This window comes from Mesocricetus auratus, unplaced genomic scaffold (assembly GCF_017639785.1).
Source record: "Mesocricetus auratus isolate SY011 unplaced genomic scaffold, BCM_Maur_2.0 Super-Scaffold_6730, whole genome shotgun sequence".
In the NCBI taxonomy this organism is placed as follows: domain Eukaryota; kingdom Metazoa; phylum Chordata; class Mammalia; order Rodentia; family Cricetidae; genus Mesocricetus; species Mesocricetus auratus.
In genome coordinates this window covers 73,906,650-73,931,662 of record NW_024429184.1, presented here as the reverse complement: position 1 = coordinate 73,931,662, position 25,013 = coordinate 73,906,650, and the positions used below count along the sequence as shown (strand labels likewise).

Here is a 25,013-nt window from a genome sequence, read left to right as displayed (position 1 = left end):
TGTTTCAGTGAGCCAGCCCTTATCAAGCCCTATCAGGAGCTTATGGCACTGGATTGTTTTCAGTAAACATTGTCTCGCAGCTGCCTGCTCCCAGGCTGATGGAGGAATGGGTTTCCGGACAGGGTCTGTTGTCCCCACAAAAAAAGCCACATAAAGATGGAAAATACACAATCTCGATGTTGTATGTTGTGTTTTCTTTAAATTGTTTGCTGAGGAAGGAGCAACAGCTGCAAAAAGACATTTGATTATAAATGTTGCTGGATTAATCCAACACACACACACACATATATATATATATATATATATATATATGAAATTGCCTTTACTTCAGAATTTAAGTTAAAAGATATATTACTTTGGAAAAGAGGTTTTGCTTTTGTTACCATGGGTAACAAGAGGTTGTGGATTAATTCTGCATTAAGAAAAATAAGGTTTGATAGAGGAAGACCCTCTGAAAAATCTCCAAAGGGAATGGATGACCTGGATAATCCAAAGTTTTAGAGCACCTCTGTTTCAGTTTCTTCTGAGTTCTGCATCCAAAACAACTTCAAGGCTGCTGGTTGAGATGATTCAGCCTCACTGAATACTCCAGTCAGGTCTTGACCATGATCTTAAATTTTGCCTATGAGATTACCACTGCCCCCAGCCAACAGGAAGCAGCCTAGAAAACTACACCTACATTCCAAGAAAATGGATTATGGATGTTTGTCTTTGTTGGTTACAAGTTGTTATGAATAATGGTCAGGAAAAGTGCTAAAAAATGGAGATTAGATTCAGTGTTCTTGTTTTGAAAAGAAAAACGGGAAATGATGTGGGATAGTTGTGCCCAAATTGCAAAGTCCCCAGACACCACCAAGAAGACAGACCCACCAAACTGTAAAAGCAAGATTTTAATTGTATTGATTGTTCATCCAACCATGACAGGAACCCCATCTAGCAAGCTGATGCAGCAGCCTCCAGAGGGAGTGAAGTTCCCTGCCTACTGCTAGATTTTAAAGACAAAAGTTACAGGATTACAACAGTAGGTACGGGTTGGTTTCTGATTGGTTGACATTTCAGAACAATTAGGAGAATTTCTCAAAGTCCTATTTTGGCATGAAATACCTGTATGCCAATTATTCTCATTGGTCAGTGTTGAGAGGGAACATTCTGTGGTTTCTATGGCATTGTCTTGTTATTTGCAGGTGGCCTGTTGTTAATAGATAACAATAGTTTTTAGAACTGTATCCTGGAGATCACAAGGGAGTGTTTGGTCTCCCCTGGAGTTTCTTTTGTGGCCGAACAGTTCCCAGGAACCAAGTATATAGGAGGCTGGGACAGGGGGGATCTGGAGTTTCCTTGTGACAGAGGCCTGTGTGTCTTTTCTGTAGTCTGTCGTGGGTGCTAAAGCAGGGGGAAGAGTGAGAGTCTGGTCCCTTTATTTCTGAATTATTAGAAGTGAAGCCTTTGAGTTTAGTTTACCCCTTTCAGGATAATGCTCTTGTTCACTCTGAAAATTTATTACACTGGGCATTGGCAGTGCATGCCTTTAATCCCAAGCACTTGGGAGGCAGAGACAGGTGGATCTCTGAGTTGGAGGCCAGCCTGGTCTACAAGAGCTAGTTCCAGTACAGCCTCCAAAGCCATAGAGAAACCCTGTCTCGAAAACACCAAAAAGAAAAATTTTTTTTACTCATATTGGTTTAATAAAATGCTGATAGGCCGATAGCCAGGCAAGAAGTATAAGCATGGCTACCAGACTAGGAGAATTCTGGCAAGAGTCGAGAGCCACATGCAGAGGAAGCAAGATGAGAGTGCCTCACTGAGAAAAGGTACTTATTAAATTCACCCGTAATTCTTACTATGAATTTAAGTCTGAAGAGCTGGTTAGTAAGAAACTTGAGCAATAGGCCAAACAGTTTATATAAGCTTCTGTGTGTAAAGGAGTGCAGGACGAGGCAGGACAGAAACTTCCTACAACATTTACATACATTGGTTTATTTTTAATCTATATGTTTATCTCCCATTCTATAAAGAAATTCCTTTGGAATTTTGATAGATAATGCATTTATCCTGTAGGTCTTTTCAAGTAATATGAACACTTGAATAATATTAATTTTCTAATCCATAAACATAGGATATATTCCCATTTATTAATTTGTGTCTACTTTTATTAATATTATCAGCATACAGATATTTAATCTCGGGCTAGATTTACTTGTATTTTATTTTTTAATTTCTGGACATATGTTTGTTTATTTATTGAATATGTATATGTTTGTGTCATGGCATACATGTGAATGTCAGAAGACAGCTCATGGGAATTAATTCTTTCTTTTGATTATATGGATTTCTGGGATTGAACTCAGGTTGTTATACTTGGTAGCAAGAGCCTTTCCCACTGAACTATCCTGCGATTGCAAATAGGGTTGTTTTCTTAATTTCATTATCTGATAATTTGTTTTTAGTGTATATCAGTAATACAACTAGATTTTGTATGTTAACTTTATATTTTGCAGATTTACTGCATTAGTTACATGGTTCTAACAGTTGTTTTGGTGGAGACTCTCGGGTTTTCTAATAGTGACCTCTGCAGAAATAATTTATTTTAATAAGCAATGCTTTATGCTTTATTGTATTAGACCTATATCAAGAAAAGTATTAAATTATCTATATGAAGAAAAGACAACTAAATAGGAAGATCCAATATTAGATTATCAATTTTCTTAGACTTAATGCACCATGTGATCACATAAAATACCTATACATATTTTAATAGCAGTTATATTTAAAATTTTAGTAATATGACTTTTAGATTGTACAGTTATAAAAGTCACAAAGATGGTAGAATAGCGATGCAAAGATATTCAAAATCTAGAGGAAGAAATAGAGAATCTAGAGACAGCTGCTTCAGAATACCCACTCAAGAAGTAGCTGTAGAAATGTTGTCTATACTATTTTCCATTGCATCTGCTTTCTGTGTCTTCCCTTGACAGTCTAAGGTGTTTCAAAAACTATGTTGTGATGTTCCTTGATTGCTGCAAAGTGCCTTCATGTCTCCAACACTCACCTTCCAAACACTGGCACTGCTGAGATGTGTTGGTGTCTTAGAAAACATATCTTTAGAGTTTATACCACTGTTGACCTCAAAGACATTAAGTCTGTGTTAAGTATTGGTGTGATATCGCCAGATACAAAGGGCTGAGGTTGTGCATGCAGAAGAAATGGTACAGGTTTTCCTTCAGGTTTAAAGGGCTTATCTCTTTTTTGTTGTTTTTGTTTGTTTGTTTGTTTTTCGAGACAGGGTTTCTCTGTGTAGCTTTGGAGCCTATCCTGGCACTTGCTGTGTAGACCAGGCTGGCCTCAAACTCAGAGATCTGCCTGCCTCTGCCTCCCAAGTGCAGGGATTAAAGGCGTGCACCACCATTGTCCAGTGGGGCTTATTTCTTAACTTAGAACCAGATACTATTGTTTTCCTGTTTGGGAATGATTCAGGGCATTGTAAAGAAAACAGAAACCTTTATGGACAGGCCAGTTAGCTGGATCATATTGTGGATGTTCTTCATATTACTGTCCATGGAGAGGGTTCAGTTGGTTCCAAGACCCATAGGACATTGTGTATGAAGGTCCCTGAATGGTTTTTCAAATCTCTGCAAAACAAATGCAGACTGGCATCAAGGACGAGAATTGATTGCTCATTGTGATGGCTAATCTTGGTTGTCAACTTGAGTACATCTGGTATCATTTAAAACTCAAGCAGCTGTGTATGGCTGATAGATTTTCTTGACTGGATAGTTTGATGTGAGAAGACTCACCCTAAATCTGGGCAACATGTCGTGATGATAAACCAGCAGGGTGTGGTGGCACATGCCTGTAATCCCAGCACTCCAGAAACAGAGGCTGGTGAACCTCTGTGACTTAGAGGCCAGAACTACATAGTGAGTTCCAAACAATCATAACCACATAGTGAGACCCTATATTTAATCAATCAATCAATCAATCAATCAATCAATCGAACATGGAAGAAGGAAGCTTTTGTTTTTTGCCTGTGTGTCTTCATTCTCACTGGCAAGTTCATCTGCACTGCTGCTGAGCATTCCTTCACTGACATTAGAGCTGACTTCTTTGGAATTCAATATAGACTGAAGATCACCAGCCCTCTAGTAATCCTCTGGGACTACAGGGCCAGATTCAGACTGCTGAGACATCCGGTGGATTAAACAACTTGCAGATTTTGGCTTTCCATCAGGAGACAGCCAATGCTAGACTACCTAGACCACAGCCTGTAAATCACTACCCACCTGTTATACATAAACACCTATCCATTATGTGTCTTTTTTTTTTTTTTTGGATTTTTACGAGACAGGGTTTCTCTGTGGCTTTGGAGGCTGTCCTGGAACTCACTTGGTAGTCCAGGCTGGCCTCGAACTCACAGAGATCTGCCTGCCTCTGCCTCCCAAGTGCTGGGATTAAAGGTGTGCACCACCAACGCCCGGCCCATTATGTTTCTTTAAAGTGAAAGACCTCGGCATCAAAGCGCCAGGCACTGAACCGAACCCTCTGCCCAAGAACCGGGCCAGACCACTGGATGCAAATGCAAGAGGTGATTTATTGAGTACACAGGCGCCTGCGGATGCTACTGCAACTCGAGTGCAGAGCATACCGGGCTTGCAGGGAGCACAATATTTATAGAGTTTTAATGGTTACACAAGTATCAGCATAGCAACAGGCATTTCATTGGCTCATCTTGGGGGCAGGGGTAGTTCCCATGGACTAAGTTTCCTGGTATTACCTCATGAAAGACTCTGGCACGCTTCAGCAATTATTATCCAGGTCCCATGACTGCTCTGGTGACCACAGATCCTGTTTGACATCTTGCCAGCTGGGCGAGGCACCTGGTCTGGGTTTTTTCATTAGGCAATGGCCTGGCCTTATTTTTCTTTTACTAGGGGGGGTCCTGGGTAGGGGTCTTTCATTCCCCCCTTGTTCTTGTCTATAGGTAGAATCTTATACCTATTGTCCAGCCCTCTCTACTTAATGTTTACTTATGGTTCTGTCTGTTTGAGGGCATGGTATTGTTGAGTTAGGACTAAGGCTTGAATTATTGTTTGAGAATGCAGGGCCCAAAGGTTAGGAGGCCCATAAGAGTAGAGACTAGTATAGCGAACCAGGGGGATTTGTTAAACCAACCCTCATACCAGTATTGTTGGGATTTAAATTTCTTCTGACGAACAGTCAGCCTCTCCTTGAGTTTATCCAGAGTTTTGGTTACTACCCCAGTCTTGTCTGCATAAAAACAACATTCTTCTTTGAGAGTGGCACATATGCCTCCCTCTCTTATTATACTGTTCCCTATGTAAGGGATTTTTTTTTCTTTTGACTTAGCATCTCAACCAGGGAAAAGAGGGCGATGTATTCTTTTCCGTGCTACTTCTTGCTGACTTTGGGACACAGTTAGGGGACCCAAGAAGGCTGAAATGCAAGTCAAAAGCAAAAAGGAATTTAGGCAATGGGGTTTCTATCCAGGAGCAGCTGATTGGCAGACTGTGTTGAAGAGACAGGGGGTGTCCACATCAGCTGAACTGGTTCACATCCACAGCAAGTCTAGGGCTCGTAATCTTCAGGAGCAGGCTATGGTCAGCAACTGATGTTCAGATGTGTTTGCCAGAAGTGGAAACCTGTTTAAGACATGTTTAAAACTGGGAACAGAAGTTAAAACTTATGTATTTAATTGGAACTCTTTAGACCCATAGTATTATTGATCAGGAAGGTCAGGAATCCCATGACCAGGAGAGAAAATCTCATTCTCAGGAACAGACAGGTGGGATAACTGGCTGTACTTATCTGGAGTCCTCTTTGACCTGTGAGAAGTGGATCCAAGCTGTATGACTTTTTTGATCCTCTGAAGCCTATGTAAATTTTGTTATACAAAAGGACATAAAGGTTATAGGTGCATTAGCATTATCAATTGGTACTGAAATCTACATTGTAGAAAAAGCAGATATCTGGGTATCTGTATTTTGCGTCCTAGCAGAAACTATAGATTTGGGCTAGTAGTGTACATTTGTCTTCTGTCCAGGGAGCCAGTTATGAATTGGGCAGAGGTATCTTTGGCCTGATGAAAAGCCCTTTAAGTTTATACTTAGATGACAACCAAAATAAACCTAAAAACCTTGAGCTTGTAAAATGAGCTACCAAGCTGACTATAGTCTTGTGGATTTGGCTGCCTGATGTCAAGCTGACAACCATTAATACTTTTAAAGATCTGAGAAGGATAAATTTTATACAGTCTCTGAATCTATTAAAAAGTGCCAGGTACCAGTCCATATACAGCCATACCCAAGTCTCCTCTATTAGCACTGGAGGCACAAGTATCAGGAACAGCATCAGTCTTCACCAGGCTTGTAAGGTGAGTTTTCTTTCTCTCCGTGGAAGAGGGACATGGAAAAGACTGACGTTGTTTTGTCGCGGCAAAAGGGGTGCAATAAATTTTCCAGTGTCCAGCAGCTTTGTCCACATTCTGGGCCAGGTCCTGGCAGCAGCAGGTGTCACCTTTGAGTATCTTGCTCACTGGTCAGCGTCAACATACCCTACAACATCCAGGTGTAGGGTCTGGGGTGCCTCGTAATTTTCTTTGGAGACTTTGGGTCACTGTTAGGATCTGGCAGTCTGTCTGATATTATAAACTTTTAAATTAACATTTTAAATGCCATGTTCTGCAGGTCTCTGAAGTATTAGAGGTTTGTCTGCCTTAAGCTTAACTGTTGAAAGTATAAACTTTATTAACCTTTATAAAACTAGAACTTTATACTGTCAGGTTTAGCTTTAAACATTTTAACAGTATAAATATCTTATAACCTTATAAATTGAAAACATTTTAAAAACTGTTCTGAAATCCCTTAATATTTTTTAATATTGAAAATTAAAATATATTCTAGGCCTTTAAAACCATTATTACTGGGTGACTGGTAAATTATAAAACTTAGCATTCCTGTGGATAAAAGCATTAACATTTTAAATCTGAATAAAAACTTGTTGATAGGATGGTACCTCATAACATCCATGTGGTCACCTTTAGTCAAGATGGTGGATCAGGTATTTCTTTTAACTTTAGTAAAATGGCTACCAGCCAGCCATATGGCAAGCTTGCCATGTGACTGACTGTAAAACGGTGGCAACCTGCACCACTTTTGTTTTAGCTCTATGCTTGTAATAAAACTTAGATCATGACAAAAAACACAGATAGAACTTTTTAACAAAACAAACATACACAATTTTTGAGAGATCAATTTTTAAAATTTAGCATTTGTAGAAATGAAACATCATAGTAAACAGTTTACATTTTCCTTTTTCTCTTGTAGTTATAACTTTAAGGCCATTCTGTTTCTGTGGAAAGACCAGATCTGGCCAAATGGCTTACCTGCTCCAGCCCTGTGTGCTTGGGCAGGGAGCTCTGGTGGAGGGAAAAGCTGGCAGATGGCTCCTTTGCCAGCACACCATGTGCGTGGCAGAGAGAGAGAGAGAGAGAGAGAGAGAGAGAGAGAGAGAGAGAGAGAGAGAGAGAGAGAGACCCCCATCCTCACATCCTGCACACCTCACAGACAGGCAGGTGAGGACAGAGCAGGCTCAGCTGTGAGGGCTGCAGCAGCAGTTGGAGAACAGAGCAGCTGCCTCACTGCATGCTCAGGGATAGGAGACCCTGCCGCAGCATGCTCTAACCCATGCACATGGTGGGAGGGACTTTTGCCCAGCATGTCATATGTTCAGGGCAGCAAGAGAAGACCCCTGACCTGCACCACGTGTATAGGCAGGCAAGAACAGAGACAGAGGGATAAGATGGGCCAGTGACTAGCTAGGCTTGGCCAAAGTCCTCAGCCATAGGACCAACTTATAAAAAGAATTGTTTATTTACTGAACCTGGGGCATATTAGATACACAACCAATTGTACACACACATAAAAAAATTGGCATGCAACAGCTGTCTTAATGTTAAAGTCATCTTATCAACAGACTGTTGCAAGGATAGTCATCCAGGGTTGAAAAATTATTTATCCTGAACATGAAAACCTATTAACAAATTTAAATTAACTTTACAAAACTTGTTACTTGTAGTTTTCCCCCTTGCAAGATTTAAAAAGGAAAATAAAATATCCAGGTAGCTACTAGACATCAGTCCTGGATCGCCCAGTGTGGGGGTTGTGCTATCCGGTCTTTCTCCTTCCCCCTTCCCCCGAGCAGCTTGGGCAGGAAGTGGTGGAGCTGGCTGAAAAGGTGGTGGTTCCTCGGTGAGCAAGTCTATGAGAACCGCATCATCTGGGGGTAGTACAGGTTTAGACTTAGGGGGTTTAGAGGGGGACCTCTTCTCTAGAACTGGATAGAGATGATGATCTGGAGCTGGGACAGAGACCAAGGGTGAAGAAGGGGGGAAGGGAGGAGCCGACGGAGGAGGTCGGAGAGTCACAAATGGGGCTGCTCATGTCGGGGGGAGGGTCTGCAGCCAAATTTTCCCAAATAACAATGTATGCTATCTGGTCCAGGTGGCATGGGGTCCCTTGTCAAAGACCCGATCCTTAACCTGTAAGCTAATTTCTAGGTTAAAGGTCCTAGGACTGACTCACCAAAATGGGATTTTAGAGTACAGTTTGAGTTAACTTTTCAGGCCTCCTTTTATAGGAAAAACATGTCAGTTGGGGATTTTGTAATACAGTGGTTTTGCAAATAAATTTTATAGCAGCGAATAGTGGATTAGATTATTTGACAGATCATTTTGGCAGAAAATCTCAAAGTTCTTTGAAAGAACACCTTATTCCAGTGTGTCAAACTGGAATTTTGCAGCAAATAGAAACTTTTTCTGACCTCATAACAAAATGGCTTTTTACCCTAAGCTAGTCTATCAGTTTTCCTTCTTTTGGTTTTCTCGTGTGAGAATATTTATTTCCTTTGTTTTCATGGTGAAGGGGCCAGACCCTCACCCAGCCCTCTGCTTTGGCAGCCATAGCAGACTGCAGAAAAGACCCAGCAAGATGTAAGCCTCTGACTCAGCAACATGTGCTGAGCTCCTGACCTTGGCCAACCTTCCAGTCACTAGGAAGCCGGATACCCTCCATGTGGCAAGGAACCAATCAGAAGTGAGCTGGCAGGCTCTGGATGTACTTTATAATAACAGTGGAGTGCAGAGCATAGCAGCTGCCATGGGGAGGGCCTACTGGCCATAGCAACCAGGTTGCCCAAACCTCGAGGTGCACCAGTTCCCTGCCCCTTGGTCCCTCCAGGTCCTTTTCATGCCACCCACCATGTCGAATGGATGGAGGACCTGGGTTAATACAGTTAACTTATTAATTACTAAAGACTCTTTGCTTTTGCATCAAATAGGGTCTCATTTTGGGGTTCAGAATTTGGGCACAACAATGGATGTAGTTAATGTAGGGAAAAGGGACCAGTCAAAGAAACACACCCTGAGCAGAGCCAAAGAAACACACTTTGGCCCTGCAACCACAACCAAAGAAATGTACCCTGACCCTAAAACCAGTGCCAAAGGAACACACTTTGTCCCTGGAATCAGAGTCAGTGAAAGAAATGTACCCTGGCCCTAAAATTGGAGCCAAAAGGCTAAAAAGGACCAGAGAAAGAAACACACTTTGGCCCTGAAACCAGAGCCAAATCTGACCCTGTGTAAAAAAGTAACCAATCCCGGAGCAGAGCTCTAGCCAATCTGAGCTCAGCACTGAAATCGGACCAATCCCTACTCTGGAAAAACTTCCCCAACCCCAGGAATCCCTATATAAACCCTGTGTATGTTCAGCTTGGCTGGTCCAGCTGTCTTCCAATAAACCCCTTTAGATGAGCTTCAGGTGAAGATCTTTTGCGGCGGCGACAGAGCAGAGGCGACCCTGGGCAGAGCAGAGCAGAGCAAACCCTGGGCAGAGCAGAGCAGAGCGAGCAGCGCTGTAACACTTGCCCAGGAAACCTTCCTTGGCAGAGCAGAGTTGTTACACTCTGCTCCTGGCTCCCTGCTCTCCACTCTCGGCTCTCCAGGAGCAGAGCTGAACTGTAGCAACTTCGCCCGAGAAACCTCCTGTGGAGCAAAACTGCTACACTAGGTGAACATCCCCAGCTGGAAGGCCCTGTCCTGCCGGAGCGGAGCTGATACACCGGAGAAGCCTTTCTCTGAGGCAAGGCTGTAAACTGCCAAGCTTACTGCAACCTGTGGTGGTCCTTGGCTCCCAAGCTCCAGGATACCTTTCTACCTGAGCTGTGTAACACTCAGTACCCTTGGCTCCCGAGCTCCAGGATACCTTTCCACCTGAGCTGTGTAACACTGAGTATTCTGTGACTCCCGAGTGCCAGAATACCTGACCCACTCCTGTTCCATCCTGTCCTGACCCTTCCCGACGAAACACTTACAGTTAACCTCCTTAGATTAGAGTTTTCCTTCTAGCACCTTCTATGGGGCTGGATTTGTAGATATTGCTTAAATTTGACTTTATTATGGAATTTCTTCATTTATGGTGATTGAAAGTTTTGCTGGACATATTAGTCTGTGCTGGCATTTGTGGTCTCTTAGATTCTGCAGTACGTATGTCCAGGTCCTTCTGGCTTTTAAGAGTCTCCATTGAGAAGTAAAGTGTAATTCTGATATGTTTATATTTATATGTTACTTGGCCTTTTTCCTTTAGCTTTAATATTCTTTCTATTTTTAGTGTTTTGATTATTATGTGCCAAGGGGACTTTCTTTTCTGGTCCTCTCTATTTGGTGTTCTGTAAGCTTCTTGTACCTTTATAAGCATCTCCTTTAGGTTAAGAAATTTTTCTTTTATTATTTTATTGAAAATATTTTCTGGACCTTTAACCTGGGATTCTTTTTCTTCCTCCATTCCTATTATTCTTTTTTTTTTTTTCGGTTTTTCGAGACAGGGTTTCTCTGTGTAGTTTTGGAGGCTGTCCTGGAACTCGCTCTGTAGACCAGGCTGGCCTCAAACTCACAGAGATCCGCTTGCCTCTGCCTCCCGAGTGCTGGGATTAAAGGCGCGCACCACCACCACCCGGTTTTTTTTCTATTGTATCTTCAGTGTCAGAGATTCTTTTGTATTCTGTTGGTGAAGCTTGCCTGTGTAGTTCCTGTTCACATTCCTAATTTTTTTATTTACAGAATTCCCTCATCTAGTAATTTATTTATTGCTTCTATTTCAACAGTTTTTGATGTTTGCTTCAACTGTTTATGTGTTCCTGAACTTCTTTAAGGGATTCATTAATTTCCTCTTTAAGGACTGTTATAATCTTCATATAGGTGGTTGTAAGGTCTTTTTCTTGTGGCTCAGCCGTTCTGGGACACTAAGATCTACTGCGGTAGGATAGCTCAGCTCTAGTGGAGACATGTTGCCCTGGCTGTTACTGATTGTATTTTTACACAGGTGTCTAGGCATCTGAGTTTGGGTGATTATAGGTCCAGGTGCTGATTTCTGGGTTTCTCTTTGTTGGGTGGGTGTTTTGTTCCTTGGTTTCTGTTTCCTCTATAGATTTTCAGAGAGTGTGTTGGCTGTGTTTTGCCTGTTTTACTGGCCTGCCCAGCTGGTGCATGGGGAATGCATACTGATATTGGAGGCTGGGGGAGGGGAGGCCAAGGAGGAATGGTGTGTTACAAAGCTAGGAGCAATCCTGAGGATTGGGTTCTGGGAACAGAGAGTGGAGAAGGTAGGAGGGCAGTCTACCTGATCTTCTGGTAGGCATGACCTGTCACAAAATGTACTTTTCACTTACAGTTTATTTGAGACAATTTATTTGTGCCTTCACGTTTAAAGAACAACACAATAATTTAGGTAAAATTCATTTTAAATGATGGATATGTGTATACAGTCTAGTAAAAAGTAAAGAAAACAGATGATGCCACACTTTAATCCTATTTTTTTGTTGTTTTTTGTTTTGTTTTGTTTTGTTTTGTTTTTTTGAGACAGGGTTTCTCTGTATTGTTTTGGAGGTTGTCCTGGAACTCAGACTGGCCTCGAACTCACAGAGATCCACCTGCCTCTGTTTTGATTTATAATTGAATAGTTAAGTACTATCTCATATTTAGCTTCCTGTATTTCCATTGGGAGGTAGCTTATTTTGTTAGAAATAAGTATTTTCCATATTTTGTGGGAAAGAAACCCACAGGATCTATCAAGTAATAAATGTGAGCTGAGATATAAAAGTTGAAGTTAGCAAAGTATTTTTAAAAATTTTAAACAAGGTCTCACTGTGTAACTGTGGCTTGCCTACAGCCTGTTTTGCATTTATCTGTTTTTAATCTTGTCTGATATGGACTTTTGGCATCAGCAGAAACATACCAGTTTCCTTCATTTAATTTTGTTAGTTCTTAGGTTTACATTCTGTGCTACTTGAAAATCGCCAATGCTTGTATCTGGGATGTCTTGTCCCTATTTTTCTCTAGTAGTTTCAGCAGTTTGTTTTGTTGTTGTTTTCAAAATAGGATTTCCCTGTGTAGCCCTGGCTGCTCTGGAACTCTTTCTATAGACTACACTGGCTTTGAATTCAATTTGGAGAACCCTTACCCCTCTCCTGAGTGCTGGGATTAAAGAGGCGTGCCACCATGCCCAGCAGCAGTTCAAAGTTTTATTTATTTTAGTATTATGATTTATTACTATTTTTTTCAGGACAGGGTGTCTTAGACACCATGACCACAGCACCTCTTATAAAAGAAAACATTTAGGGGTTGGAGAGATGGCTCAGGGGTTAAGAGCACTGGCTGTTCTTCCAGAGGTCCTGAGTTCAATTCCAAGCTACTACATGGTGGCTCTCTATCATCCATAATGAGATCTGGTGCCCTCTTCAGGCACGTAAGTATACACACAGGTAGAACACTGTATGTATAATAAATCTTTTAAAAAATAAATAAAAAAGCATTTAACTGGGGCTTGCTCCCATTCAGGGTTCAGTCATTATCATCAATGGTGGGAATCCTGGTGGCATGGAGGCAGACATGTTGCTGGAGAGGTTGCTGAGATTTCTATATCTGAATCTGCAGGGAATGAGACAGCCCCTGGGCCTGGCTTAGGTTTCTGAAACCTCAAAGCCCATCTCCCAGTGGTAAACTTCTTGCTACAAGGCCACACCCACTTTGACAAGGCCACAGATCCTAGTCCTTTCACATAGTGCCACTCCCTATGAGATTATGGGGGGCATTTTCATTCAAGCACTACACCAGGAGGGTTTCCTTTTCTAACCTGGATTGTCCTGGAACTAGCTCTGTAAATCAGGTTGGCCTTGAACTCACAGAGATCTGCCTGCTTCTGTTTCATTGATGGTGGAATTAACGGCATGCGCTACTATGCCTGGTTTAGCAGTTCAGGTTTTGAATTAAAGTCTTAGAATTCCCCCCTCCATGGGCTTTCTTAGAGAATCTTGGGAAGATGATCCCATCCATCATGGGAGGTCAAAAAAGTTGCTCCCTTTTAAATATCACCCACTTGGTAACTATTCTGAGAATCTTACAACCCCACAATTCAAAATCCACTAAACTTCTCCCTACCTTTGGGCAGCCCACTCCAATGACTGGATTATTTGCTTATCTTCATTAAATAAACTGTTCAAGTTATCTGTTTCTTGGTTGATTTTTTTCTTTCCTTCTAAAAGACAAAAATTCAGGGACCCCCATAACATAGTGGTTCTTAATCTTCCTAATGCTGTGACCCTTTATTTAGTACAGTTCCTCAAGTTGTGGTGACCCCCAAACATAGAATTATTTTCGTTGATGTTTCATAAGTGTAATTTTGCTACCGTTCTGAATTATAATGTAAATATCTAATATGTAGGATATTTGATATGTGACCCCCCATGAAAGGGTTCACTTCCCAAAGGGGTTTTAACCCACACGTTGAAAACTGCTGCAGCAGTTTTGCTAATTAGTTTACAGGACAACAAGAGCCTATCTTATAAAACAAACATAAAATAAGTTGATTTTGGAGTCTTCAGGATTTCAGACAATCTGGGAGAACTATTTTAGATTGACTTCCTCTACTATGTTTCTATTGGTTCAACCAGTGCCTTGCTCATAAAAATATTGTTTAAAGACATGAACATAACTTGATTGTAGCTGTTTTACAGTTGATTTGGAGGCTTGAAAGATGGCTAAGCTGTGTAGTACTTATTTTTTCAGAGGACATGCATTGGAGGCCCTCTTCTGGCCTTTGCCAGTTCTCAAAAATATACATATACATCAAAACAGAACAAAACAAAAGCCTTTACAGTAACTTAAAAAAGGTTTAGTTAGATTTAGAAACTACTGTCCGTTACAAATTGTCTCACCTTAACTACATAATTGTTAGTAAGAGCTAGGACCAACTTTCCTGGGAGACAGTGAAATGGCAAAAGAATAACAAAAAGAACACATTCTTTTCAATATTACTTGTATTAAGACTTAAAATCATTTAGTTTCGGAGTCAAATACATGTTTGGTGTATAAGTTCGTTAGCTTGGAATCCTGGCTATACTGCATGTTGTGAGAACTCAGTCAATCTGATTGGCTTAGCCAAACCTTTTAGGGTGGCTGCTAGTAGAATTCGCAGAAGGTGGGGCTGGAGAGATGGTTCAGCAGTTAACAGCACTGACTGTTCTTCCAGAGGTCCTGAGTTCAATTCCCAGCAACCACATGGTGGCTCACAACCACCTTGAATGAAATCTGGTACCCTCTGCTGGCCTGTAGGCAGAAGGCTGTATACACAATAAATAAATAAAATATTTAAAAAATTCGCAGAAGGCTAAGTTAATGCGTTTTTGGCGCTCAGTATGGCCCCCATCATGAACTGTAAGGCAAGTTAGCAATTCGGGGCATGAAGATGAGCCAGGCATTGTAATAGTTGGATTACCCAAACCCCAAAGCTAGAAATTGCTCACATTATTTAGAATTACTCTTGGCTTCATGAGACCCCCACTTTAAAAATCAACAAAGAAGCCGAATTTTACAGCCTTCCCAGTCCTTTCAGGGTGGAAGGGAACATTTTTCGTTCACAACGGGGTGCAAAGCCTAAGGCAAAGCACGTTCGCAGAAGAAATCAATGTAAAGATAAAAGCAAGTTGGGGGTCGGTGGTGCATGCCTTCAATCCCAGCACTCGGGAGGCAGAGGCAGGCGGATCTCTGTGAGTTCGAGGCAAGCCTCCAAAACAATATAGAGAAACCATGTCTCGAAAAACCAAAATAAATAAAAGCAGCCAAGCACCAGGCGTTGGTGGCGCTCGCCTTTAATCCCAGCACTTGTCTCCATCCTCTGAATGGATGGGGAACAGGGCGAGGGGGGGGGTAGTGGGACCTGGGAAGAGTAGAGGGGGTAAAGAGGAAGGGAGTTGGTCATGGGGGAACAGGAAGTTGAGGGGGTGGGGGTAAAATAGGGGGAAGAGGGAATCATAGGATCGAAGACAGATCAGGCACCAGAGTGACCTCGAGTGATCTAAAGGTATAACATCAATTGGCAAGCTAAGCAATAGTGGAAGGACCACCTCGAATGCCCATTCCTGATAATGAACTTGATGTCTATAACTATCCGGGAGCCTTCATCCTGGGACTGATGGAAGCAGAGGCAAACACACAACTAAGCACTGAACTGAACCCAAGGAACCCAGTGACAGAGAGAGAGGAGTGATGAGCAAATTGGCAAGGAATGGGCTGGCAAAACCAGCAGAGACAGCTGATCTGAACAGGGGAGTGCTCTTGGACCCCAGACCGACAGTGGGGAGGCCAGAATGGGACTGATCTGGACCCCCCAAATGTGAGTGTCAGTGAGAAGGCCTGGGCAACCTATGGGGCTCTGAGCTGTGGATCAGTGTCTATCCCTGGTATACAATCTGTCTTCATGTGCCTATGGCACAAAGAGAGATGCTCTCTCAGCCTGGACTCTTAGGGGAGTGCCTTGACCCTACCAAGAGTGAAATGATAGACTTTAGACATCCCCTATGTGGAGGGATTTGGCAATAGGGTGGGAGGGAGGGTGGAAGGGGATGGAGGGAGGAGGGGAGGGAGAGGGAACTGGGATTGACATGTGAAACAAGCTATTTAAAATTAAAATAAAAAATGATTAAAAAAAAAAATCCCAGCACTTGGGAGGTAGAGGCAGACGGATCTCTGAGTTCGAGGCCAGCCTGGTGTACTGAGCGAGTTCCAGGACAGCTCCAAAGCATCACAGAGAAATCCTGTTTCGAAAAACCAAAACAAAAAGCAGTCGACCTTGCCCCCTAGGCTCGGAAGCCGGAAGCGAGAGAGTCCGTATTCCGCGGACGCCGGTGCTCCGCAGCACGACAGGGGCTGAGCGTGGCCGTAAAGCAACGCCGAGCCGCGGCGCCCTTGGCGAAACCGTGGGTCATGGCTGGCGTGGTGCGCAGCGGCGGGGCCAGCCTGGACCTGCTCCGCTCCCTGCCACGAGTGAGCCTGGCCAACCTGAAGCCCAACGCTGACTCCAGGAAACGGGTAAACGGACGGCGGCGGTGCGGGGAGTGCTGGGGCCCGCCGCGACCCCAGCGGTGGAGGACGCGTGCGGCTTCCCGGGCCCACGGCCCCCTCCCGCGTGCGCCCAGCGTTCGCGAGGCTTAAAAGCACGACGCGTGCAGAGGGGCACACTCCCGGGAACTGCGGGGTCCTCAAAAGCACGACGCGTGCAGAGGGGCACACTCCCGGGAACTGCGGGGTCCTCAAAGCCGCGTCTGCGCGCAAGTCCGTTGACAAAGTGCCTGTCAACGTTGTAAAGATTCGAACTGACTTTTACTTCCGCTGTCTCAGGTGCAGCCCCCTGCACACCTAGAAAGCTGTCGTCTCGCCTCTCATTGTAACTAATTTGTTGCTCCCGGGGAGGTGACAAAGTAAAAGAAAGGTGTTTGTACGGAGTTAAGAAAACACCGAAAGACCACCCGACTCTGCCCAGTTGTAATTAGCCAAAATTTCATTTTCAACTGCAGCTGTCTCAGTTCGGATTTGGAACTGAGGCCCAGCTTAAACGGGCTTTTAAAGGCAGGTCACAACTACTTCATTTCTGTGGAATGTAGGGAGTTTACAGAAATCAGAGCAAAGGCTTTTACAACAGTTTTCCACTTCTGGGGAGGGGGACAAGGAGTTAGAGTTGCCAGGAGCTTATCTTTTAGGAATTTAGAATGGGTGTCTGGCACAAAATGGAGTTTTCCTTAGCCGTATGTGATACAATTGCATATTTACGATTAATTAAAATAAGACTGGATATCGCTCAAGCCTCACCTTGGCTGCTTAGTTCTAGGATTTTTCTTTTTTGTTCCAGTCGCTTTTTTACTGAGGACTGAATTCAGGCCCTTGGCTTGCTTAGTCAAGCATACTACCACTAAGCTGAACCCCAGCCTGTTTCCTGCTTTTTAAATGTTTTATTCAGAGACACAATCTCAGTGAACTGGAGGTGTTGGCCTTGAACTTGTTGTGTGGCTCAGGCAGGCTTTGAGTCATCCTGCCTCACTGTCCAAGTAGTTGTCACTGCAGGGCAGCACGAGCCCACTAGTCTGGGACCTGGCTTACTGTAGAGCTTGCTGCTCCCCTGGGATTCCGTCCACCCTTGGAACTTTGCCCTGTGATTCCGTTACTAGAATTAGCTATGTTCCAGTGATCTATGCTAGTGGAGGGCTGGAGCAGTGCTTGGCACACAGTACCTTAACTAGTACTGGTTGGATGAGAAAAGGCACAATAGAAAGTGTGCTGTGAGGTGAAACACAGCTTTCAGAAATGTATCTGAAGATCTTGAAACTCACTCCCTTGTAGGAACGACGTCCAAGAGATCGGAGACGAGGTAGGAAATGTGGCAGAGGCCATAAAGGAGAAAGACAGAGAGGAACTCGGCCCCGGCTGGGCTTTGAGGGAGGGCAGACTCCGTTTTACATCCGAATCCCAAAGTATGGATTCAATGAAGGACATAGGTAAGGGTGTTTTTCTTTTGAAGTACAAATCCCTAATTTCCACCAAGATTTCCATAAATAAGTAATTTGGTAGAAACCTTATATCTACTTAGAAGCAGGATTGTGGTACTGTTCCTCTGAATAGTTTTCAGATAGGACACTTAACCTAGATTTTGTGTGTGTAAGCCCAGATGTTCTGCTTCTACCTACAAAATGAGGATGATAATGCTTGCTATCATTCTTCAGACGTTTATCAATTTAAAAGGAATGTGTCTTTCCATAATATGTGTGCATGTATATGTATATAACACGTTGTAGCTACAGTTATTCTATAATCTGTTACTTTGGTTTAAACTTTTCTTTAAGTTTACTTGTGTACATGAGGTAAATGTTTAGAGAGGTAAATTGTTTTTAGTAGAACAAAGGAAGCACCAGTGTTTTATGTTTTTGTATTGTACTAATGTTTATTTTAAACCGTGAGAAGTCATCAAGGAAAACAGAACAAAAACTGTTGATTTGAAGAGGTTACAGGAAGACTGCTTGGTGTTTTCTAACTATTATGTTCCTGTTTTGCAGTTTCAGGCATCAGTATCAGCCTTTGAGTCTCAGGAGACTGCAGTATCTCATTGATTTAGGGCGAGTTGATCCAACACAACCTATTGACTTAACTCAGCTAGTCAATGGGAGAGGTGTGACCATCCAGCCACTCAAAAGGGATTATGGGGTCCAGCTGGTTGAAGAGGTAACTCTAGATTTGTTTTTGTTGTTTGTTTGTCTGTCTTGTTCATTTGGGGACATTTTTTGGTAGTATATAGATACTTTGCTGTAATAGTTCCTCCTTACCTGTGAGGGGCAGGTACCGTGTGGATGCTTCACCAAACTGTATAAACTGTGTTTTCCTGTTTTCATACAAACATGGTATAAATTAATTCACAAGTTAGGCATAGTGGGAAGATAATAATTTGCTACAGTTGTTAGTAACCTTATGACTTTATTAAATGGAGAACTTCCATGTCTTTTATTCATGTACACACTTTATAGCTCCTCTCTGTCATATCTGAGTTGTCAGAACCACTGCTCTTGTACGTTGGGGCCATCATTAAGATAAGGGATACTATACGGTGTTGCAATACTATGTCGAGCTGATGGGTGGGTACCAGATAGAGTGTGAAGATGATTCAGAAAGGTATGATTCATGCCGGGAGGGGTGGGCATGAGATGTCATGCTGTGCAACACAGTTTAAAACCTGAAGTGTACTGGAGACGCATTTCCAGCGTGTACAGGGTCTTGCTTTGATTCCCGGCTCTGCAGAACCAGTAACTGAAACTGAAGGTGAAACTGAGGGACCACTTAATCAACCTTTACCCCTTCTTGGGGGCTGGAGAGATAGATCAGTGGTATAGAACATCAGCTATTCACAGAAGACCATCTGTAACTTCAGTCCCAGGATCCGCCGCTTTGCTAGCCTCGATGGGAACTGCAAACACTTGGTGCACAGACATTCATGCAGACAAAACACACAGAATACATGCAAACAGTTCATATTACCTGTGGTTACAGAAAGCTGATGTATATTCAGGGCACAGCTCTGTCTTCTGCTTCTGTGGGTCTGTACAGCTTTCCTCCCTCGTTTTTTTGATTTTCACCTGTCAACATAAAAATTATTTTTGTTGTTTGAGGCAGGGTGGCTCTGGCAGGCTGCCCTGGAACTCATTATGGTAGATTAGGTTGGCCCCTGCCTTTGTCTCTTGAGTGCTGAGATGGCAGGCCTGTACCAGTACGGTCTGTTCACCTACCCCATACTTTTAACAAATAGTTTAAGTAAATTGTAAGATGACAAGAGCCTGTCAGTAGCTTAAGTGCTGCCTGTGCCCCTGTCACATTCTTAGAAGCACACTTTATGCCTGCCTTTTCCTGCCCAAAGCATCTCTCTTTTTATTGTTTTTATTTTATGTGTGTGAGTGTTTTGCCTGAATATGTATACCATATGTGGGTCTGGTTCCAGCTCAAGCTTTGGATGCCCTGGGACTGGAGTTACAGATGCTGTGAGCCATCCATCATGTGGGTTCTGGTAATAGACACCTGACCCTCTGGAACTGCCACTAGTTCCCTTGATGCTAAGTCATCTTTCCAGCCTCCCAACCAATTTTTTGTAGTATCTGGTATACAACTGCACTTTGGTTTCTTCTTTCTCACTATCCCCTAAAACTTGTAAAGGCAGGTACTTAGTTATAGTTTCAATATCAGCAGTCTTAGCTCTGAAAATTACTTAGTATTTATGGAAAAAGGGGACATTTTAAATCCCCTTCATCATCAGTAGAAATTTTTGTTACACCTATTGACCAACAGCAGTTCATAAACATAACTACATAGCTGTAGCTGAGTAGTAACTTGGTGTCCACTAGAGGGAAGCATATGCCCATGGAAGAACCTTTGAGAATGTGACCCTAAAGACAGAGCTTTTCAGGTCTCATTTGGTATCTGATGTGGTAGATCATGCCTGTGATCCCAGCACTTAGAAAGCTGAGACTGGAGGATTGTTGGAAGTTTGAGTCTAGGTGTATCTTGGCTGCTCTATAAAACACTTTCTAAAAGAAAAGCAAAACAAACTCCAATAAAACCAAACAGGTAAGTTCATTTGGAAAAGCAATACCAAAGACATGATTAAACTTCAGTATTCTACTATGGATGTGTAAAGATAAGGACATGTACTTCATAGAAAAATCTGTGACCTTGGCAGTATTTAAATTATGTGTCTCAGTATGTTTTGGGTATGTGTTATTAATGCTGGTGGACATTATACTGAAAATTCTACCCTGGGACAATGATTAAATACATGTAGTTACATACAGCTTGTACATTGTTTGCCTTTTCTGAGTTTACACTTGCAAGTAATAGTAGATAATAAGATGTTGCGGTTAGTAGGCACAGAATTATTTGGAAATATATATTTGTTGCTAGGATTTGCAGCCTGGTCCCACAGCCACCTTGCCTGAAATAAACACACAAAGACTTATATTAATTATAACTGTCGGCCGATGGTAGGGGCTTCTTACTGACTAGCTCTCTCTTAATTATTAACCCATAACTACTAATCTTGTATTTCTACATGGCCTTATCTTACCAGAGAACGCCTGGTGCGTCCTGTGGAGACTTCCGCTGGCAGCCTCCCTCTCCTTCCTCTTGCCCAGTATTCTCCTTGTCTGGAAGCCATTCTATACTTCCTGCCTGGCTATTAGACAATCAGTATTGTATTGTATTCATCAACCAGTAAGAGAAATATATATATATATATATATATATATATATATATATATATATATATATATATACACACACACACACACACACACACACACACACACACAGAAGGGATTTGTAGACCTTCCTAAAAATGGCAATTTTTTTATTTTTGGTTTTTCAAGGCAGGGTTTCTCTTTGGCTTTGGAGGCTATCCTGGAACTAGCTCTTGTAGACCAGGCTGGTTTCTAACTCACAGAGATCCGCCTGCCTCTGACTCCCGAGTGCTGGGATTAAAGGCATGTGCCACCAGCCCAGCAAAAAAAATGACAATTTATAAAACTTAAAATACTCAAATTAGCACCAGAGCCAGAATAGTGAAATGGTTGAGCAGATTACAGAGTAGTAACAAAGTAATTGTTTATTTGTTTACTTATTTAGTTAATTAGTTTTTCGAGACTGGGTTTCTCTGTGTAACAGCTCTTCTGGAATTCATTTTGTAGACCAGACTGGCCTCAAACTCACAGAGATCCACCTGCCTCTGCCTCCCAAGTGCTGGGATTAAAGGTGTGTGCCACTACTGCCCGGCCTTAGAGTAGTAATTGAAAAGAAAAGAAAATCACAAATTAATACATCAAGTCCCTAGTTATGAATTGACAGTCTACTGATTATAAAAATATACACCATTATCAAATATAAAAAGAAACTACATCCTATAGTTGATAGAATAACTAGAATATTTTGAAATATATGAAATGTTCATAACAAAAGGAATCAGATGAGAGCTAGTTTTAGCCGTAATAAAATGACAAAAGTAGTGTTTTGAAGTTAGACAGGACTTTAAGGAGTCCATTGCTTCATCTTCTAGTATTAAACATTCTAGGGGAAAATAGATGCCTCCTCCATTTTAGAGAGAATAATAAAGTTGACAGTGAATACAAAATGGATTCCCTCCTCCTTGTTCCTAAAGACAGTTAACCCCTTCAGTATTGTCAGATAATTTTGTTTTCAAGGCTGTTCCAGACCTTTGTCTCCTCTATAACCTTCTGTTGCTTGCTTAGGGATAAGGAAGACTTGGTTTTATTTTATTATTAAAGTTTTTATGTGTATGTGTGTTTTACCTGAACGTTATGTCTGTGTACCCCATATGTGTCTATTGCCTGGGGAGGCCAGAAGAGGGCATCAGCATTGGAGCTCCTGGAACAGGAGCTGGAAATCAAACTGGCATCCTCTGGAAGAACAGCTAATACTCTTATCTGTTGCGTCGTCACTCCAGTCTCAGGAAGATTTGGTTTAGTCTGTATGGTGGATCATAATGTTGTGGTTAAGAATAGAGATGGCTGGTAAAATGGCTTTGTAGGTAAAGGCCACCCAGACATGGAGACATGTGTGTAATACCTGGAATCCACGTGAAGGTTGAAAGAGAGAACCACAAAATTGTTCTCTGACTTTCACATGCATGCTGCAATCATGGAGGAGGGGGTGATACAGTTTTTGAAAGAACACAGATGTTGCTGGGTATGGAGCTGACTGACATTGGCTTTCCATTCTAAGCATTGGAAAAAGGAAAGTCCAACTCAAAGGCTCTGGCTACACTCTGGGTTAGTATCTTGACTTTGTGTCTTGAATGAGTTACTCAACAGCTTGAATGCCTCCTCGTTCCCATCTGTATTTGGTGTAGTAACAATCATGGTTAGGATTAAATCGTGTACTTACTGCTAATGGCCTGTGTATGGCCCATGGATGCTTCTCTCAGTACCTACTGAATGCAGAAATGGAAATCAGGCAGGCATTCTTACTTGCAGGGCTTGAGAATTGCTGAAGGATATACCCTAGGCAGAGGTAGTTAGAGCTGGGGTTGCAGGTTCTTCAGAGGGGGAAGCACAGCTGAAAATGGACCTTGTGCTGGTTACTAACAGGCCTTGTGTTAACATGACAGGGTGCTGATACTTTTCAAGCAAAAGTGAATATTGAGGTGCAGTTGGCTTCAGAATTAGCTATTGCTGCAATCGAGAGAAATGGCGGTGTTGTTACCACAGCCTTCTATGACCCAAGAAGTCTGGGTAAGTCTATCCTGTGGTCACTTCCTTCTCTCTCTCTCTCTCTCTCTCTCTCTCTCTCTCTCTCTCTCTCTCTCTCTCTCTCTCTCTCTCTCTCTTCTCTCTTTTTTTTTTTTTTTTTTTTGGTTTTTTACGAGACAGGGTTTCTCTGTATTGTTTTGGAGGCTGTTGGTCCATCCCGGCCTCGAACTCACAGAGATCTGCCTGCCTCTGCCTCCCGAGTGCTGGGATTAAAGGCATGTGCCACCACCGCCTGGCCCACTTCCTTCTTTCTTTATCTCATATTGCCCACTGTTTGCTTGCCAGTTTTTAGTGCTTCTGTTGTGCTCACAGCTGCCCTCTTTAGACCCCCTTGTGCACTGCACGCATGTACACATACCTCCTTGGACATATATGTGTACAAATAACTAAATCTAAAAAAAGTTAAAAATGTCTTTTTCAGAGGGGTGTTAGCTCATCTGAAGTGTTTACTGACCTTGTTTCACTCCCTCCTCCCCTCTCCTTTCTGTCTTCATTCCTTTTTCAAATTCTAAACTATTAAAAATGACTTTTTCCAACCTGGCTTAGATAGCTCAGTAGTTAAGAACCCGTGCTGTGCAAGGCCAACCTGAGTTTGATCCTGTGGTGGAAGGAGACTGGCCAATCCTGAAAGTTATCATCAGGTCTCCATATGCAGCAAGCACACAGGATAAAAATGAGAAATAAAAAAAATTATGAGGAGATGTTTCTATTTTCTTATGTAAGCCTATTTAACTAAAAAGTTATTGGAATTCAGTTCTCATCTCAGTAAATTAATAATTTAAAAATGTTGAGCTTAGTTATGTATAGAGCCAATATTTACATCTCTTTTTTAAAATTCTCTTTAGAAATCCTGTGCAAGCCTGTTCCTTTCTTCCTTCGGGGACAGCCCATTCCAAAGCGAATGCTCCCACCTGAAGCACTGGTGCCGTATTACACAGATGCAAAGAACCGGGGGTACCTGGCTGACCCTGCCAAGTTTCCTGAAGCAAGACTTGAACTCGCCATGAAGTATGGCTATGTTCTTCCCGATATCACGAAAGATGAACTGTTCAGAATGCTCAGCGCTCGGAAGGATCCAAGGCAGATTTTCTTTGGTCTCGCTCCTGGCTGGGTGGTGAATATGGCAGATAAGAAAATTCTAAAGCCTACAGATGAGAATCTCCTCAAGTATTACAGCTCCTGAACTCCCTTCCTGTAAAGCAGACGTGTTGAGAGCCACACAGGCTGAAACGAGGCTTCTTGAGGATCTCAAGTCCTCCGGTCAATCCCCACATCATTGTGGTCAGATCTGAAGTGAAATTCTAGGCAGCAGGGGCTGCACAGAGGAACTGAACGCCTCAAAAAGGCAAATGGTGATGGTCTTTAAGAAGTTGATTTTTTAAAAAAATTACTTAAACGCACCTTTCCCCATTTTTGTTTTTTGTTTGTTTTGAGGTAGTGTTTTTCTGTGTATCCTTGACTGTTCTGGAACTTACTCTGTATACCAGGCTGGCCTCGAACTCACAGATCCGCCTGCCTCTGCCTTCCCAGTGCTGGGATTAAAGGTGTGTACCACCACTGCCTGGCTCATGGTCTTTTCTTTCCTGTTTTGTCAGAATGAAGGGCAAGTGTAGAGGATTGATTAGTAGACCTGGGGGCGAGTGCCAAGGAGCTATGGTTGCTTTTACCCAGTAGCCCCAGGGAAGCTCTGCTACCCACTGTTAGGATAGTGAGTCCCCGCAGGAATGGAGATGCTCAGAATGTGACTCACAGCTGCTGAGTAGTCACAAAGGAGCCTATCAGCAGTGGAGTTAGAGAAAGAAAGATCACGAATTAATTTT

The 25,013-nt window shown here is 42.5% G+C and overlaps 1 protein-coding gene across 1 annotated transcript in view; it reads left to right on the top strand.

Moving 5' to 3' along the window:
- Positions 1 to 24,593, top strand: part of Mrpl15 (mitochondrial ribosomal protein L15) — a 28,428-nt gene extending 3,835 nt beyond the window's left edge. The window contains exons 2-6 of the mRNA XM_005085927.4: positions 16,205 to 16,432; positions 17,738 to 17,892; positions 18,448 to 18,613; positions 23,052 to 23,175; positions 24,039 to 24,593. Coding sequence (XP_005085984.1) covers positions 16,328 to 16,432; positions 17,738 to 17,892; positions 18,448 to 18,613; positions 23,052 to 23,175; positions 24,039 to 24,376 — 888 coding nt within the window. The 5' untranslated portion in view covers positions 16,205 to 16,327 and the 3' untranslated portion in view covers positions 24,377 to 24,593. The remainder of the gene's footprint in view (positions 1 to 16,204; positions 16,433 to 17,737; positions 17,893 to 18,447; positions 18,614 to 23,051; positions 23,176 to 24,038) is intronic.
- The last annotated feature ends 420 nt before the right edge of the window (positions 24,594 to 25,013 follow it).